We start from the raw sequence: 20,014 nt of genomic DNA, 5'->3' as shown, positions 1-20,014 counted from the left end.
ATCTGGATATGACCCAGGGGTCCTAGCTGGCAAGTTCCCCGAATGGTGATCGGATCTAACCCTCACCTACTCTCACCTAACCCTAAACCTAATGACCTGCAAAAGCTTTTGCAGGAGCCAGACAAGAGCTCGATCCAGGAGCCAGACACCCAGAGAAGTCAGGCTAGATCTACATCTTTCAATACAGCAATGACCAAAAAGGACTTTTGTATTCTAGTACACCTGCTTCCCCAGATATATTATTATTCTCAGGAGGCGTGGGAGGATCATAAGAGAACTTTCCTCTTAATTAGAAAGCCAAGAGAAGTCATCACCACTTCCATCCTCATGCCCGCCCTGGTGGGACTAGCTATAACTGGAGCAGCGGGGGTGGGGACTGCTGCCTTAGTTATCCATGATAATAACTTCAAAGCTCTTAGCACCCGAATTGAGGCAGACCTATTGGAAATGGAGAACTCTCTCAAACACTTAGAAGCTTCCCTGGACTCCTTAGCAGAGTAGTCCTCCAAAACACAGGAGGCTTAGACTTGTTGCTAATGCAGCAAGGAGGTTTATGAGTGGCCCTGGGGGACCAATGTTGCTACTATGCCAATCACTCCGGCATAATTAGGGAAAGCCTTGCTTTAGTTTGTAAGAGGCTCCAAGAATGAGCTAAGGAGCAAGAGCAGGGCACAAACTCGTATGAGTCCCATGTACTCATGGTCCCCCTAGCTAATTGCCCTGCTAAGTGCAATGGCTGGACCCTTACTCCTTAGAGTCCTAGCCCGACTTGTGGACTGTGTCTTTTAAATCCTCTCATTGTTTGTAAATCAAAGGCTTCAATCTTTTAAGCTCTGTTGCAGGTTTCCTCACGGGTCCAGCCCACAGGGACTGCAGGGAACGAGGGTTCTGGCCAAGGTGGGGGTGAGTGGTGCGGAATCAACACACAGACACCGGGAGTCAGGTGGAAGCAGGCACTAGGCAAGGTGCTGCAGACATGTTTATTGCTGGGAAGGGCAGGCCTTATATTTCTCTCTCCCTGCCCCCAGTGTCTCATAAGCTGGTGTGTCGCTCCCTGATTGATCCCCTCATCCGGGTAGATTATAGGTTGGCTCTTTTGAGGAAGCACAGGGTGCACTGTCCAGGCGGAAACTGTGCTCCCTAGTGCAGCCTGTGCTTAGGCCTGGCACTTCCTCTCCTATATATCCATCCCTTTTTATTATAGAAAGGTCAGTGGGAGCTGAGGTTCTTTGCCTCGACATAGTCGACCCCACCATAGAGGGCACCCAGCTTGATGGACTGTGCCTGTATTATGTCGTCCTGACCATCAGGATCTTACCCGTCATTGACTACCAGCCCTCGAAGGGTGTGATCTCTGGCATGACCATGTGAGGGAAGAGGAGGGCAAGAAGTTACAGCCGCTTCTCAGATGTCAGCAAGCCAGACCTGCCGGACCTCAGAGGGGTTTTGTAGAGACAAGGTGTCTCCAGGCTGCCAGGGAGGAAGCCTGCAGGTGTCCATAAAGGGGAGCGTGTCTCCAGGAGTGAGCAGGAGGCAGTGTTCCCATGGAATAGGAAAGCGCAATGTGGTGGGAAGTTTATGGGTGGGCGGGCACCGGGTCCATGGAGGACACCTGACCCCTGTGGGGGGAGGGGTGGTGGCCCCAGGGGGCACGAAGGACACTGTAGTCTTAAAAAGTGTCTTTTACTAAGGGAGACCAGATTTTGAGGCCCCATAAGGAGCCCTGGCTCTGGTTTCCATGAAAGTCGCCTGTTGTGATGTTAAAGAGGGAGTGACAGTAAGAAACATTAGGGGAGGAAGGGTAAAGGACTGGGCTGAAGCAAAGCGATCCTGTAAGGGACCATGTACCATTTATGGGAACGGATGCATGAATCAATTCCATGGTGGGGAGACCTAGGGATTCATTAGTAGTAAAGAGAACCGGAAAAGCGGGTGACTGGTCATCTACAGGGAGAATCAGAGGTAGTAAGGGGACCATTGCCCAGAGATCTGAAGCCTGGGGAGAAGCACAGCCAAAGGACAAAAGGATGCCAAAGATAATGAAGCTGGAAAAGGATGTCATGGCTTATCAAACTCAGTCGGGCCCCATCTCCAGATGGTCTTCCGTAGCTGGTTGGATGTCTCTCTATGGAATACAGATGGGGATCATAGGATCCTGTGGAAAAATACAAGTGTATCCTCATCCTTGCATCAGGACAGGGGCTGGTTTCTGCCACAAGGATGAAATAGGATCCCTCCATCTAACTAGTGGCAGAGGTGTAGCCTGAGGCAAGAAGGACCAATGTTTGTATGCTGGACTGAGACCGGGGTCGTCAAACATGAGGAAATTAAGGTGGAACAAAGCCTCAGTAAGAGACAAATGAGGGTTGCGTTTGGCCTCAGCCGAGGGGCTTTTAGCCAGGAGGGACTTAAGTGTCCTGTTGATCCTTTTGACAATGGCTTGTCCTTGCGGGTTATAGGGAATACCAGAAGTGTGTTTGGTTCCCCAGGAGGAAACAAATTTATTGAATTCTTGAGAGGAATAAGCGGGCCCATTATCAGTCTTAAGCGCCCAGGGTACGCCCATGATTAACATGGCGGACTTTATAGCTTTAATGGCATGTATAGTCTTTTCCCCTGAGAGAACTAAAGCATAAGTAAGGGAGGATCATGTGTCAACTATAACCTGAATGAATCTCAATTTTCCAAAAGGGGTGTAGTGAGTCACATCCATCTGCCAAATGGCACTGGGTATCAAACCACGGGGATGAAATAGGATCCCTCCCCTGTTAAGGGGCCCAAGAGGCATGAGTGGGGCGCAGGTAGCACATGAGTGGACAAGGTGCTTGCACTGGGACACGGGGATTTCTGGGAGGAGTTTATGAATACTCTGAGGGGACAGGTGGAATTGTTGATGTAAAGCTTTTGCTTGTTCTAACAGGCTAGACTGGACTGTCATGATCAGGGCACCTCTGGTGGCATTCCCCTGAGCTAGGATTCTGGGAAGGGTGGTATGTGAGCAGATGTGTGAGATATACCATGGGTTGACTTCTATTTTCTAGGCATTCCTGTAGCTTGACCATAGTGAGGTGGAGTGGGGTGGAGGAGTTTTTAACATGAGAAACCTGAACCTTAGCAACCTGAACAGCATAGGTGCTATCAGTAAAGAGATTTTGGGGTTCGTTCTGGCACTCTGCTAAAGCCTTAAGTATAGCAAGAAGTTCTCCCAACTGGACAGAGCCAGGATTAGGGACGATGTGGGTGATATCCATTTTTCCAGGACTATGTATCAGGACCCCAAAGTTCTTATTAGCATCCAAAAAGGCAGTGGTTGCTTGGGGAGTTGGCGAAGGAGTGTTGTGGGGCTTAACTTCAAGTGGCAATGTGAGAAGGGCCTGAATTCTTTTGTCTTGGGGCAGGTGATTGCCAATGGTGCCAGGGAAGCCTGACATCATAGTCTGAAAACTTACGGAATTGGCCCAGAGGGCCTGTAGGTTATGGAGGGGAAAGGGGAGCACAATAGCATCAGGTTCTCTATTGAAGGTCTTTTGAGCTTGAGTGTGCAGTTTGACTGCCAAGTTAAAGGCCAGATCAAACTTGGAGGAAACCTGCTGGAGCTCTGAGTATGAGAGATGGACCCAGATAAGTGGTCCATTCTGCCAAAGGGCACCAAGGAAGCCAGAAGTCAATAGCACTAAAGCCTGTAGGGATTGTAAGGGCTCATATCTGTCGAGGGTTGTTGACGAGAGTAACCCAGTGATCTTTTGTAATAAGGGAATGGCCGGGGGAGTTAAGTTAATCTTTGCTGAAGGGCAGGTGGGGCCCTCCAAAAGAGAAAACAGCTCCCTCAATTCCTCCGAGGGAATGGGCAAGAACGGTTTAAGCCAATTATGGTGCCACAGAGTTGTTGAAAATTGGCTAGTGGATAGACCAGCCTTGAATTAAAGGCAGGGGCCATAGGGTGTATGCCGACTGAAATGGTATGCCCCAAAAAGGCATAAGGAGGTACCTCCTGTAGCTTATCTAAGGTGATACACAAGCCAAGGGACAATAGGCGGAAGAGTAAGTCTCTGGTTACCTTGCAGAGAAATTGTGGGTTAGGGTGGGACAACAGAAAGTCATCCATATAGTGAATAAATTGTACACTATGAGGGATGGGTGAAGTGGCTTGTGAGACAAAAAGCTGACAAATAGTAAGACTGTTTTTCATTCCCTGGGGAAGGATTTTCCATTGATATCTGAGGGCCGGTTTGTGGAAGTTAGGTTCCCAAACTGTAAAGGCAAAGTGATCATGATCTTGGGGGGCCACCGGGATTGAGAAGAAGCAATCCTTAATATCAAGTGTTATGATATAATAACAAGGAGGAATAGCACCAGGGTGGGGCAAGCCGGCCTGTGTCGAGCCCATTTTTTCCATTTGGTCATTAATGGCACGTAAGTCCTGAAGCAATCTAAAACGACCATTTTTCTTTTTTATAGAGAATATTGGAGTATTATATTTATGAGTGGATGGTTCCAAATGTCCGAGGTCCAGCTGTTCCTGGACCAAATTTTTGAGGTTAGACAATTTAGGTTCTATAATAGGCCACTGCTTCACCCAAATTGCATCTGTCGAGGGCCAGGTAAGCATGATCGGTATGGGAGACTCCTTAGGGGATGTCCCAGGGAGGACAGTGGCCCTTAGAATTGGGGGTGCTGGTCAGGGCTCTGATTTCTCCCAGAGAGGCCAAGTTTATCATGGGCTATGACATCATCATAAAAGGCTTGATCGTCTGTGGTAAGGACCACACCCATGTCCTCCAGGACATCTCGACCCCACAAGTTGTGGGGGATGTCGACCACTGTGGAAGTGAATGTGCCCTTACTCTCGTCTAAGTCCTTCCAGTGTACTGGGCAGACGACCAGCTTTGTGTCCTGGCTGCCCCCAACTCCCTTAATGGGCGGGCCAGGCTGATATTTCCGATGGTGGAACTGAAGAGACTTGCTCTCGGTGATGATGGTAACATCGGCTCCCATGTCCACTAGGCCCTTCACAGTAATCCCATCCAGAAATAAGTTCATTAGGGGGAAGTGATTAAGAATCGGAAGGGTCCATAAAATCTGTCTCGTTCTCCCTCTTACTTGTGGGGCTGAGGGGCGCCCCGGGTGGAGTTTAAAGGAGCCGAGTCTGATTGGGGCTGTGACCTACAATCTTTTGCCCAATGAAATCTCTTTTTGCATTTGGGGCAGCGGGTCTTTGGATGAGCTCTGTTGTTCGGGCAGTCCCTGAGGAGATGTCCTGTCCTCCCGCAGTTTCAGCTGCCATCTTTTGAATCGGAGGTGGTGGGCCTTGCTTGTAATAAGAGCACCTCTAAGGAGGCGGTCAGGGCCTCAATGGGCCCTGTCCTAGGATCTAGGTCTCTAGTGGCGAGTACCCATTTATGAATATCATCATTGCTGACAGGTGCGCTAGCATTGCAGGTAGGGGTATTTAGGCCCTCCCATGTCAGTTGTTTGATAAGCATATCATGGGTGGGTCCAGACTCCACTGTCTGTTCCACTGCCCTGGTTACATGGGTGAGGAAGTCCGTGAAGGACTCCCCTGGCTGCTGAATCAAATTGTGGAAGAATTTCTGCCTGTGGGTCATGGGGGGAGCAACACTTAAGGGCCTTGAAGGCCAGGTCACTAACTTGTTGGTAGTAAGCATGAAGGCCAAATGGGGTCAATATATTGGCCACGTCCTGTGAGCATATCCAGAGTAATATTAAGGCCGTATTGAAAGTTGAGACGTGTCTGATTTTCAGCCTGATCGTTGTAAGCCGAACACCAGCTCAGGAAGACTGAGGGCTCCAAAACAGCCTTTGATAAGTTATACCAATTGTAATGGGTCTAACTGCATGGCCCATTGGTGGAGAACTTGCTCAAAATATGGGGAAATGGGGCCTGATTCATTGGTGGCTTTGCAGATGAGTGCATGTTCTGTGAGAGTGGTGGGCACCCATGGCTGTTGGACAGCGTTTGGGCCGACATTAACTGGAAAGGTGGACAGTGGCCAGCAAGGGGTGGGTGGGCCATAGAGGGGTAGCGGGAGGTGCGTTGGAGCAGGCAGAACGTAGTTCCTTCCAGGGGTAATGGGGTGGTGGTGTCTCCAATTGTTGTGGCTTTGAAAGCGGGCTCTGAGGTAGAGGCAAGGGGGCCCCTTCCTCATCTGGCTTGACCTCAGGGCTGGTTCCCATATCAAGGCCAGTGGGGGTTGAGGTAATGGCAAGGTCTACACTGGCCTGATCCTGACAGTGCTTATTGTGGGCTGAAATGACTTCTTCAGGGGAGGAGGACTTAAGACTGGCAATGATGGCTAAAAGGATTGGGACTAACGAGGCAGGGGAATTGACTCCCAATCCTACTTCCCTTTTTCGGGCCAAGAAGAGGCCCTGCATCCAGAGGTCAGGATCCCACATATTCTCGGGAGAGACCCAAGGGGCCAAGTTAGTGGCCTCATCCCAGAGATTTTTAATATCTTTTGGTTTAACTTTCAGTCCCCAAGTACCAAGGAGCGATTTGAGCTCTGCCATTTGTGGCTCCTTGCACTGTGGTGGTAAGTTGCCCATCGTGGGAAGGTCCTGTGAAAGGAAACGTGCCACAAAAGTAAAAGGCAAGGGTGACTACCAAGAGGGGACAAATGAAGCAAACAAGGACCATGAGCCACTCGGACATAAACTGCCCTGGCATGAAGAGGTGTATCGGATCCAAATGTCTTGTGCTTAGTGAGGGACTTCTGAAGGCCGTGACACCTTCAGCCATATGCTCACACAGTGTCTCCGGGACAGGCAACAGGATGACCCGAACTGGGCTCTGAGTTCAGGATGGATCAGTGCTTATGTGAACTTACCAGGATGAGCCGAGAAGGGAAAGGTGCAGACGTGGGCTTTGGGACCACATGGTGGAGTGTGCTTTCCTGATTTAACAACAAATATGACAAACAGGTTAGAGGGGACAGAGGAGGGGGCCACTTGCTCACCCTCAAGCAGCTGAACGGACAGACAAAACCCGGGGCCTGCTCACTGAACGAACCGAAGTTGGGGGCATCGCCAACGCCGGGGGCGGGGGCCAGGAACCTTGTTCAGGCACCAGCTGTTGCAGGTTTCCTTGTGGGTCCAGCCCACGAAGGACTGCAGGGAACGAGGGATCTGGCTGAGGTGGGGGTGAGCAGTGCAGTCAACACACAGACACCAGGAGTTGGGTGGAAGCAGGCACTAGGCAAAGTGCTGCAGACTTGTTTATTGCTGGGAAGTGCAGACCTTATATATCTCTCCCCCTGCACCCAGTGTCCCATAAGCTGGTGTGTCGCTCCCTGATAGATCCCCCTCCTCCATGCAGATTGTAGGTTGGCTCTTTTGCAGAAGCATGGGCTGTGCTCTCCAGGCAGAAGCTGTGCTCCCTAGTATGTCCTGTGCTTAGGCCTGGCACTTCCTCTCCTACAAAGCTCATGGTATTAAGAAGTCAGTATGATCAGTTGGTCCCAATGGAGAGAGAAGCAGAGGATCTGGTATAAAAGGTCAAAGAATTAACCTCACTCCCAAGAGGAATGGGGAATGAACTATCTTGGGGTACTAACATAAGTTCACCCCATCTTCCTTTAAGACAATTAAGAGGGGCTGACCTCTGCCTGATTCCTGTAAATTCCCCAGAAGAGTGTGCTTGTGAGTCCGAGAAATGGCCTAACCGCCAAACCTCAGAATGTTCTAATCTAGGGCTAACTGTTTATCTTGCTTCTGTATACTTGCTTTGCTTGCCCACACAGTTACAGGCTGTTCATTGGTGAATGTGATTGCCCACACAGTAACAGGCTGTTGATTGGTGAATTCAATCCCCCACAGTAACAGACTGTTGATTGGTGAATGTGATTGCCCACACAGTAACAAGCTGTTGATTGGTGAATTCAAATTTTGCTGTGTTATATAAACCTGATTAGCTCACAAATGCTCTGTTTGAATAATGCTTTCTGCAGTCCTATAAAAACCCTGGCCAGGTAGTGTTCGGGGCTGCTTCTATTCCTGAGATAGACAGCCTGGCTGGTCGTAATAAAGTTTTGCCTTGCTACTTTCTACCAAAATGGTGTTGGTGACTTTGTTTGATTGTGGACCTTTAACACATCTAGGTAAGTAAGACACACGTTTACTGCATACCGTTCCTCTATAACCTCTCCCCTTTTTTTCTTCCTTAGGTATTCGGATTTATAGCAAGTTTGATGTTCCTGTTTGACTTTGTTGTTATGCTCTGTGAAAAACGACAGGAGGGGCAGTTAAGAAAACCAGAGAACACTGCTCGGGCCGAAGCCCTCACGGAACCACTGAATGCTTAAAACCAGCTGGGCAGGTGCTGGTGAAGAGAAGAGACAGGCCTCCCTACTGCCTGCAGAGCTCCAGGAGAATCTGTCATTTGCAAATCACTTTGGGAGGGCAGAGGGGAAGCAGAGGCAGTTCTCAGTAAGGGGCAAAGTAGGTCAGAGGATTTCTTTTTATTACTATTTTTTAAGAACTGTTGGAACTTACCTTAAACGGAGGGGTTTTGTTCTTGTTTGTTTTGTTTTTAGAGGAGAGGAAGACAGTTGTTTAACTTAATGTCTCCACTGCTGATTGATGGCCTGTCATTCTGTTATAGGGCATCCCTCACCAGGCTTAGCTTTCAGATTGTGCCTTAGGGTTGTTTGAACAGCATGTCACATCCATCTAGTCAGAAACAGTTTCATTTTAAATTAATTTACTTAGCTATCTTTTTTTTGATTATTAGATTCTGTTCTTTTATTGGAAATTTAATGTATATTTAAGATGTCAGTGTTTAAAATGCTGGTGTAGGTGTCTTTCCTTTACTGTATCTCACTCAGCCTTAGGCTTATATGGTAACCTTTTAGGATAATGACTCTTAACTTTCCAAGACCTTTGTGTAACCTAATAGAAAGTGAATGAGGGCTGTGGTATTTTATGTGTATGAAAGTTGCAGCATCAGCAGCCTCATGGTGTTATACTGCACTTCAGTTGTTGACATAAAGTTTAAAAAAAATTGTTATGAAGCACATAGAAAAATTGAAGAAACTGTTATTATACCTGTGGACCAAAGATAAAATAGACACCTTGTCCAGTTCACTGAATGTAATCACTCAAACAGACCTGACCACTTCCCATGTGTGTGAAGAGTTCATACTGTGTTCATACATAGTTGATACTATGTTCATACTAGTTCACCCTGTGTTAGAAACGGTTGGTCACCCTTTGGCAGATGACTGTTTCTACTTCATTTGCCATAGTTCTGCAGGCTCCTTTTAAAGACCCAGCCTTTGGTTTCTCCCCTTTTGTGACCTTATCAGAATGGTCCCTGTGCTGCTTCACGTGTGGCAGAGGTGAGCCTTTGACTCTTCCCCTCCCCCCCTCCCCCCCCTCTTGTTCACCCACAGTTGTCTCAAGGTCATCCAGAATCTTGGGCCCTTTTTGTTACCAGAAGTCTGCAGCAGGAGTTCTTGTTCCCCCAGGACATGGCTTTTGTTTCTCTTCCAGATAGATGTCTTTAGAAAGCAAGTCTCTAGGATCCCTAGATCCTAGGGATGAGCACTGTTGCAGGTCTGAAGGAGAAGTCAAACTACTCTGAGACTTCTGATATAAATCGGCCAAAGGATTGCCTGTTGCTGGGACAAGCCCATTCTGCCCAAAGGGCACCTTTCTTGTCTTCCTCCTGGAGTTCGACCCAAGGCTCCAGTGTTAATGACAAGCCCATATGTCAAGGCAGTCTATGCTTTGGTAGAGGTTTCCCAGGCTAGGTTTTCTCTCTGGGGATCCAGTTTAAGGTTCCCATCCTTTTTAGTTTCTCATCTGCCATTGTGTGTGTAGATGGGTTTCAGTTATACAAACTCGGTTGTCATTTTCAGAACTGATGGTTCTCGGCGCACAGCCTCTGCTCTGTCATTGACTCAGTGCCTTATCCACTTGTATCCCATACAAGTGTGCATGCTAGTTAGTAGTGATGTCACATATAGTTAGTGGTGATGTCACACTGCCTGCCTGGGAGATCATGAAACCAATTGTGGATGTTGTTTTTACTGGGCAAGTCATCCAAGAGAGAGGAGAGAGTGCGCCCTTGGGACCCAGAATAGAGTAATTTCAGAAGTAACCAGTTTATGGTAGGCAATTGTAGAATTTCACATCAAGCCGTGCTGTTATTGGAAATATCATCTAGACCTATTGAAAATTGACAGAAAATCATCTAGGCTACCTTAGTGTCACTACCTGTTAGTCAGCTATCTGTTATGATAACAAATACTGGAGGTAATCAACTTAAAAAGAGGAAGGGTTGGGGCGGGAGAGATGGCCCAGAGGAAGAGCACTTCCTGATCTTCCAGAAGACCTGGGTTCATTTCCCAGCACCCACATCTATAGGCTCTCAAATGCCTGAAACTCCATCTCTGCGGGAATCCGGTGCCCTCACATGACATACAGTCATACACACACACACACACACACACACACACGTTTTAAAAAAGAAGAAAAAGGGTTTATCGTGGTTTGCAGTTTTGGAAACTTCAGCCACGGTAGGTGAGTCCTGTTGCTTCTGGTGAAACAGCAGCACATCATGGTAGGGAGTTAGAGCAAGCTGCTTGTCAGGTGCATGCAGAAAGCAGAAAGAGAAGGAGTGGGAGACTTAAGGTCCTGCAGTCCCCTTGGAGGGCATACCCCCAGTGGCCTAAGACCTTCTGCTAGGCCCACCTCTAAAAGCTTCCACCACCTCTTAGTAGAGTACTCTGGCGCACAAGACTTACACATCTGGGCTTTGGGACATTTCAGATCTAAACTCTAGTACCACTAGGACAAGCACTGGGCACAGTCAAGATGAACAGAAATGTGGGCTGGAGAGATGGCTCAGTGGTTAAGAGCACTGACTGCTCTTGTAGAGGACCCGGGTTCGATTCCCAGCACCCACATGGCGCCTATGAACTATCCTTAACTCCAGTTCCAGGGGAATCGGAAGCCCTCTTCTGACCTCCGTGGCATTGCAGAACATGGGTGCACCCACATACATGCAGGCAATACACTCATACACATAAAATAAAAAAATAAATAAAATATTTTTTAAAAAAGATGAACAGAAATGTTCTGACCTGGCTGCACACATCCAGCTGTCAGCATTGAGCTTCCTGACTGTGAGCTCCACTTTGTTTGATTGGTGCAGAGGAGGGCTCCTAGTTGGCCGCTTTGTCCTTTTTGTTTGGAAAGATAATTTGGTCACTTGTATTTCTGGTCACTTTTTAAAAAAAAAAAAAATTTTGTGTGTATGAATGTATTGCTTTCACATACGTAAGTGCATCCATGTCGTGCAATGCCTGATGAGGTCAGAAGAGGGCATTGGATCACCTTGAACTGGAGTTAGCTGCCTTTGGGGGCTAGGAATTGGACTTGGGTCCTCTGCAAAAGCAGCCAATGCTCTTAACCACTGAGCCATCTCTCCAACCCTCTAGTTACTCTTAGAACTTTTTTCCTCCTTGTTTTGCCCAGGCCCCTTGGCTGATTTAGCCTCTCTGTTCTACTGTGGAAGGAAATGGGAATAAAAGACCGGTACAGAGTAAGCTCAGCGAGTGGGACCAGAAACCGCTATGTCAAAATGGCAACCTCAGCAACCTCAGAAGTACATTTTTACTAACAGCGCTGGCTAATTTGTCTTGCTATATTTTATGCAAAGAAATTGTTTAGACTAGTTCTTAAAACTTATAAGTGAAATATACTTGCAGTACATAACTTTTATAATTATTATACTTAAATTATGCTTTATTGGAGACTGGGAAATGTATTTTTACATTGCTTACAGCCAATCATTTTTGTATTTGTCAGTTTAAATCTTGTGGGTCTTTTTGTATCTCTCAATGTCAAATTTTATAATCTTTTAAAATAAATCTGCTTAATTACAATGTTCATATCTTTGCAGTTGTTTATTACAAAAACATGAAACGTGTTTAAATGAAATGTCTGTGTTTGAGGGAGCTGGCTGGCTGTCCAGTCTTATGGAGAGCTTGCACAGAACACTAGGATTTGGGTGCACACAGTTGGAACGAGTGAGTCTGGAAAAGAAACAAGCCCATTCCCATACATGAGCTGTCCCTCTTGGTGGAACTTAGAATATACATTTACACAGCGTTTTTGGCAAGTGTGACAGCACAAAGGCCTGTAATCTGAGCACTCAGGAGGCTGAGGCAGGAGGATCACTAGTGTGAGGCCAGCTTGGTTGACACAGGAGTAAGACCCTGTCCACAAACAAACAAAAATATTCTTAGGGAGTCACATGTGATGACTTGTAAAATAATGTTCCAGACTTTTAAATTCTTTTTCCCACTCTTGGTTTTTATTTCTTTTGTTGTTGTTGTTGTTTTGTTATTGTGGTTTTTTTTTTTGATACAGAATCTCATGTAGCCCAGGCTAACTTCGAACTTACTGTGTAGCCAAGGATTACCTGAACTTCTGATCCTCTTGACTCTGCCTCCTAAGTTCCAGGGTCATAGGTGTGCAACACCATACCCACCTAAATAATTTTAAAGAAGTGAGTTTAAACTCTGCTTCACATTCTAGAGCTGGTCACAAACAAAATAGGTACAATCTGTCTGCAGCTGCTTACTGACAAGGAGAGAGTGCCACAAAACTAGGGAGGCTCTGCTGAAGCTGGAACTATGTGTGTAGTTTGCAGAATTCCTGCCTCCAGTCTAGGAGAATAACAAGATCCTTATGGTCATCAAGAACTCACTGGAATTTGTACATTCTTCAGAGTTTTGTGATGATAAAGAACATTGTATCAAATTGCAGCAAGCTGCCAAGAGCAGAAAACCAATGCAATGTCTTAGACAGTAGGGAAGACACTTCATGGGAAGGCTGGGAAGGGCACCAGGCTTGGTGGCCTGTCTGTAGTGGATCCAGGCACTTGGGGGGGCTGAGGCAGGAGCCCAGGAGTTCAAGACCAACCTGGTAAAATCAGTGGTTCGAGACTATTATCCTGAGCCCATCCTCTTCTGTAGGGAGTTTTGTCCTCAAAATTGAGACTTTGTAGTGTAAGATGATGGCAATATATCAAGACATCATCTCACAGGACAGTGTCCAAAGAAGAGAGGAATTGTTCATTTTCCCTGTGTCTCTTAAGATGTTTCTTTTGCGGATGCCCCTAGTGGACTTGACTCATCCCATTGAAAGATGTGGAATGCCCTTTGCTAAAAGTTAACACACTGCCATGGAGAACGGATGCACTGTGCCATTGGAGTACCACAAGACCGCCACCTTAGGAAGCTTGTATCCTGGTACCTATCAAAGTTCTGCTCTAACAAAGAAAAGGGGATTAGTGTGTTTGTTGTAGCTAGGAGAAATAAACCTGGTAATACACTTAGGAGAAATCAAACCCCCAGTTCAAAAAACATCTGTCAGGACTGGGGAGATGGCTCAGTGGTTGAGAGCAAGTACTACTCTTAGATCCTGAATTTGTTTCCCAGCACCCATGGGGTGGACTCACAGACCCCTAGAACTCCAGCTCCAGGGATCTGATGCCTCCTGGTCTCTGTGGGTACCTGCACTCACCCATGCGTGTACAGACACACACTTTTTTTTGTGGCATAAGCCCTTAATTCTTGCACTCAGGAGGCAGAGGCAGGCAAATCACTGAGTTTGAGGCCAGCCTGATCGACATAGCAAGTTCTAGGCCAGCCAGAGCTACATAATGAGACCTTAGCTCAAATAAAAAGAAGGAAAGGAAGGAAAAGGAAGGAAGGAAGGAAAAGGAAGGAAGGAAGGAAGGAAGGAAGGAAGGAAGGAAGGAAGGAAGGAAGGAAAAAAATAAATGGGCTGGAGAGATGGTTTATCAGTTATCTTCTGTCTGTCCTCAGGGGCATTGCACGACACAGGTGCACTTACATACATGCAGACAAAACATACTCATAAAAGAATTAAAAATAGAAGCTGGATGTGTTGGCACACACTGGGGATCCAGAGACTGGCCAATCCCTGAGGTTTTTGGACTAGCCAGTGTCGCCTACTTGGCAAGCTCCAGGGCTGTGAGAGACCTTGTTTCCAAAAACATGGTGGGTGGCTCCTGAGGGACAACACTGAGGTTGTCCTTTATTCTACACACAAACATATATATGCACCTAGACACATGCACCTACACACATCACCTACACACACATTTGCAGTCCTGACTACCTTGAAATATCCATTTTATTTTTTTAGACTAAATTATAATTCTATAAGTAACTATATCAGAAAATTATTAATAAGTGTAGCATTATTGGTTGATTTACTGATTAATTGATTTTTAGTTTTTTGAGACAGCATCTTCCTGTAGCCCCAGCTGGCCTGGTACTTGCTACCTAGACTAGGCTGGCCTTGATCTCAGAGAGATCCACCTGCCTCTGCCAGTGCTCTTAACTGCTGAGCCATCTGTCCAGTTCCCCCCGCCCCCCTTTTTTTTGTTGTCTTCCAAAACAGGGTCTCCCTGAACCCTAGCTGGCCTGGAACACACTCTGTAGACCAGGCTGCCCTCCATCTCACAGAGATCTGCCTGCCTCTGCCTCCCAAGTGCTGGTACTAAAGGCATGTGCCATCATGCCCAGCTTAAAGGTAGCTTTTTTTAAAAAATTATTCTTTTATGTGTATGAATGTTATGTCTGCATGTGTGTAAGTGCACCCATGTTGTGAAGTGCCCCTGGAGGATGGAAGAGAGCATCTGATTCCCTGAAACTGGAGTTAAGTTTGGTTGTTAGCCACTATGTGGGTGCTAGGATTTGAACCCAGGTCCTCTGCAAGAGTAACCAGTGCTCTTAATAACTGAGCCATCTCTGCAGCCCCCTTAAAGATAGTGAGTATTGCTATTTCCCCAACATTCATTTTTTACGTTTTTTTTTTTTTTTTCCATGGGTGTATGTGTGGGTTCCTGGTGGTCAGAGGACAACCTTCAAGAATCTGTTCTCTCCTTCCACCATGTAAGTGCCTGGGATCAAACTCAGGTGGTCAGGCTTGATGATAAGAACCTTTACTCACTGAGCCATATAGCTGGTTCTTCAAAAAAATTACTTACTGTAGCCAGGCGTGCACCTTTAGTCCCAGCAGTCAGGAGGCAGAGGCAGGTAGATCTCTGTGAGTTCAAGGCTAGCCTGGTCTACATCTCGAGATCCAGGCTAGCTGGGGCTACAGAGAGCCCCTGTCTCAAAAAGACCCCGCCCAAAAAAAATTTATAGGGGCTAGAGAGATGGCTCAGTGGTTAAGAGCACTGACTGTTCTTGAAGAGGACCTGGGTTCAAGTCCCAGCACCCATATGGTGACCTACAACCATCCATAACTCCAGTTTCAGGGAATCTGACTCCTTTTGACCTCCTTGGGCATTGCATGACATAGGTGTAGTTACACACATGCAAGCAATGCACTCATACACATACAAATAAAATAATTTTTTTTATCTTTTTGAGGCATGGTCTCCTTGTAGCCCCAACTGGCCGGGAACTCACTATGTAGATCAGGCTGGCCTGGAACTCACAAAGATCTGCCTGCCTCTGCCTCCTAAGTGCTGGGATCAACAGCATAGTGTGCACAACTACGCCCAGCAATAATAAATGTTTCTTTAAATCACTTATTATTAATTTGTATGTATGTATGTGTATAGTCCTTTATATTTTTTATGTTTGACTATTTTATCGTTTTGTTTTGAGATAGGAGCTCATGTATCCCAGGCTGGCCTTGAGCTCAGTATGTAGTGGAGGATGACCTTGAACTCCTGATCCTCCTGCTTCCATGTCTCAAGTGCTGGGATTGCAGGCGTGCACCACCTTACCTGTATACTTTTATTTTTAATTTTTGAAATATTTCAAGCCTTAGCTGGGTGGTGGCTCACACCTTTAATCTCAGCACTTGGGAGTCAGAGACAGGCAGATCTTTGTGAATTTCAGGCCACCTTGGTCTACATAGTTCCAATCTAGCCAGTGGTACATAGTGAGACCCTATCTCAAGAACAGCAACAAAAATTTTAGGCCCTGTAAGTTCCAAGGGCATGTTTGTTCACTGTAACACTGAAAAAGTCAAGTCCTGAAAATCAGCCAGTGTGTTAGTGCATGCCTGGGTTCCTAACGCTCAGGAAATGGAGTCTGAGGCTAGCCTGCATTACACTGTGAGACTCTGTCTCAAAGACCAAGGGCTGAGGATGTAGCTCAGCGGTGCCTGATGTGTTAGAGCCTGGGTTCCAACACCAGAACCACACATACAAAATAAAAGCTTTGAAAACCATTTGTTTTGACTGTTTAAACTGTGATATAATTGGTGCTGTGTTCAAGTCATTAATTGCTTCCAAATGGTCTCCCCTAGGAGACACAGTTTGAGGTTCCCTCACAGGGAATGGGAGGGCTTTTCCTTGCTCTGTCCTGCCCTTGATTAGCACAGCCTAACATTTTTGCTGGTCTGGGTCTAAAATAAAGTTTCATTTTTATCTGCTGTTTCCAGCGAGCCTCATGGTTTCTCTCTCCTCAGTTGTTTTTGTTTGGGGGGTTTCTTATGTTTTGACTTTTGAGACAGGGTCTCACTGTGTAACTCTGTCTGGCCTGGAACTCCCTGTATTGACCAGGTTGGCCTGCAACTCACAGAGATCTACCAGCCTCTGCCTCATGAATGCTGGGATTGAAGGTGTGTGTCACCATGCCACTCTGGGTTTTTGTTTTTGTTTTGTTTTGTTTTGAGACAGTCTCAGTGTAACTCTGGCTGGCCTGGAACTCCCTATGTAGAGCAGACTGGCTTGGAACTCAGTGATCCACTTATCCTTGCCAAGTGTTGGAATTAAAGGCATTATTTTTATCCTTGTAGGTTCCCACACTCCTGTGAGTTGTTTGTCTACTCTGGATTTTTTATTTTGTTTTTGAGACAGAGTCTCCCTGTAGCCCCAGCTGGCTTGGAACTTGCTATGTAGACAAGGCTGGCCTCAATCTCACAGAGATTCTCCTGTCTTTGCCTCCCAAGTACTAGCATTAACTGTGCACTCCAACCACATCTGGCTTTGAATTGTGATTTAAAATATTTTTTAGATTTTATTTTTATTTATGTGTGTGTCTATTTTTCTGTATCTGTGCACTACTACATGCATGCAGATGCTCGAGGTGACCAGAAGAGGGCATTGGATTCCCTGGAGCTGGAGTTATGGGCAGTTGTGAGCTATCATGTAAGTGCTGGGAGCCAAACCCTGGCTTCTACAAGAACAGCCAGTGTTCTTAACTGCTGAGCCATCTCTCCAGCCCTGAATTTTAGTTTTTGATCTTGTCAACAACCTTATAACACCTTGTCACTTCCTAATTTTCTGGTGGCTTCCAGTCAGCTGATGTTGTACATTCATCTGTTTATGTTGTCAGGTTATCTAATCTAACTGATTTGTCCATTTCCAGTATTTCCTGTAAATTGAATTCAAGGTAATCTCTTTCTTGCTATTTTCTTTCATGACAGGGTCTCACTATGCAGTCCAGGCTGACCTTGAACTCAAGATCCTTCGGCCTTATTCAGTGCTGGTGTAGGTGGGTGCCTCCATGCCTCATGTGGGTTTAACTTGCTGAGTCATCATGCTTCTTGAGTCTGAGGACTGATGTTTCTCACTTCTGGACAGTTCTTAACCTGTTTCCCCTTTGGAATTGCCTTCTGCTCTGATTCTGCATTCTCTATTAGATAGACGTAGGACCTTTACATTCTGTCCTCTGTAATATTAACTTCTCCATAGTATTTTCTGTTTACCTCCTTGTGCTGAATTCTGATGCTAACTCAAAAACCAAAGTTTCTCTTAAGTATTCATTTGAATATTGATTCTAATTTGCTGTTTACTTAGTACATTGAGTTTTAAAGATTTATTTTTCATTTATTTTTATTTTGGGTGTATGAGTGTATTGCTTGCGTGTATGTAAGTGCACCCATGTCGTGCAGTGCCTGTGTAAGTCAGAAGAGGGCATTGGATCTCCTGGAACTGGAGTTACAGACAGTTGTTAACTGCTATTGGGTGCTGGGAACTGAACTCAGGTCTTCTGCAAGAGCAGCCAGTGCTCTTAACTACTGAGTCATTTCTCCAGCTCCAAGATTTATTTTTATTATTTTTAATTACGTGCATGTGAGTGCAGGTGCCTGTGGAGGCCAGAGGCATTGGATCTCCCTGGAGCTGGAGTTACAGGAGTTTTATAAACTATACAAAGTGGGTGCTGGGAACAAACTCAGGTCTTCTGCAAGAGCAGCATGAGCTCTTAATTGCTGAGCCATCTCTCCTGCCCTATGTTAAGTTTTAAACTATATTTGCTATATTTTCTTTCAGATTGCTGTTTGACAGTCTAAGTTCTCTGGGTGCTCTGTCTCTTTCATCTGTTGGACTTAACTGAACTATTTTTATTTTGGTTCCATTGTTTTCCATTTGGGAGCTGGAACTCCAGACTTAAGCCGTGCAGCCTTTTTTATTTGGTCCTCCAGTTCTTTCTGACCCCACTCCCAGCTTTGTTTCTTTTCCTTGTTCCCTCTCCCTCCCTCTCTATCCCCTCCCTCCTCTCTCTTGCTCCCTCCCTCCTCCCTCCCATATTCTTCCAGCCTGGGCTGGCCTTGATTTGCTATGTAGGCAAGATGAACATACACCCCAGGACCACTTAAACTGTGTTTGGTGGTACATGCCTGTAATCTCAGCCCTTGGGAGGTGGAAAGCAGGAGGATTAGGAGTTCAGGGTCATCCTTTGCCATACTGCAAGTTCAAGGTCAGCCTAAGCTACATGAGATCCTATCCCAACCTTCTTCCCCTCCAAAGTTACTTTTCTTATGGCCCCTATGCCCTTCCCTAGGTCAGATGTGCCCTGTCTTCCTTGTTAGGGATGAGCCTGCTTATTCCTTTTCTGAATCCAGAAGTTGGCATTCTGTCAACATAAGCAGATCACAGGCAGAGAAATGTGGCCACAGAACACCTGAGACACTGTCCAACTGGTCTCTACTTAGATCTGTTAACCTATTGGTGATAAAAACAGGTGCTCAGGCAAGCGGAGGGAATTATCAGCTGTGGAATAGGTAAGTAGATGAAGATAATTAGTCAGCTAGGTTGAAGGCATTATTGAAGAGCCTGGTACAATTGGCAAATGATACAACCTTGATGATTAAAAGTCACTTCCATAAATTCCCATTAGGCTTCTGAGTATTTTAAGTGGCTGTACACACGAGGTGGATTTGAGCAGGTTCACTGGTCTGTAGCAGAAACGATGGTCACGTAGTTTTTGGCTTTTGAGACAGGGTGGCGTGGAACTCAGACAGCTACCTGCCCCTGCCTCTCGAGTGTTAGGATTAAAGGTGTGCACCACCACTGCCTTAGTCTAAGTGCTTTTCTCTAGTTGTGGTTGCTTCATGTCACCATGTATGTGTCTGTATGTGCTTGCATTTATGTAAGTACATGTATGTGTGTATATATATTACTGAGCTTGTACATAGCCAAATGTTCCCATGGTGAGAGACACCTAGTGTAGGAATGCCTTTGCTAGTCCAGTCTTGATTGGCCCAGGGTACTGACCATATTGGTTGGCCACCAATGAAGCCCACGAGGTACTGTTGGGTTAAACTTAAGGCAAGGTACTTGTGGTGGTTTGAATGAGGATGTCCCTCATAGGCACCAAGTATTTGAACATTTTGTCCCCAGTTGGTGGCGCTGTTTGTATCTGCCTTGCTGGATGAAGCACATAACTGGGGGCGGGCTTAGAGGGTTCTTAAGCCTTGCCGAATTTCCACTCATTCTCTGCTTCCTGTGCCTGCTTGAAGACGTGAGAGCTTAGCTTCTGCCACCTCTGCTGCCACGCCCCTACCATGATGAGCTCTTGCCCCTTTGGAACTGTAAGCTAAATAAAGTCTTCCTTTTATGTTCCCTTGGTCACAGTGTTTTATTACAGCAACAGAAAAGTAACTAATACAGCACTCGACAGAGAAGAGTTCCCTCTACTGCTGAGCTGTGTCCCAGCCTGGGACAGTAGAAGTTTACCACAGGCTGTATCAAGTGAAAGCAAACTGATTG

At 46.2% G+C, this 20,014-nt stretch overlaps 1 protein-coding gene across 1 annotated transcript in view; it reads left to right on the top strand.

The window, feature by feature from the left end:
- The window catches only part of Cmtm6 (CKLF like MARVEL transmembrane domain containing 6), a gene marked incomplete at its 5' end in the record, with an annotated part of 34,171 nt that extends 22,258 nt beyond the window's left edge, over positions 1-11,913 (top strand). The window contains one exon of the mRNA XM_017797487.2: positions 8,184-11,913. Coding sequence (XP_017652976.1) covers positions 8,184-8,321 — 138 coding nt within the window. The remainder of the gene's footprint in view (positions 1-8,183) is intronic.
- Positions 11,914-20,014: the final 8,101 nt, after the last annotated feature.

This window comes from Nannospalax galili, unplaced genomic scaffold (genome assembly GCF_000622305.1).
Source record: "Nannospalax galili isolate Female #2095 unplaced genomic scaffold, S.galili_v1.0 scaffold695, whole genome shotgun sequence".
NCBI classification, from domain to species: domain Eukaryota; kingdom Metazoa; phylum Chordata; class Mammalia; order Rodentia; family Spalacidae; genus Nannospalax; species Nannospalax galili.
This window is presented reverse-complemented; position numbering and strand designations above follow the sequence as displayed.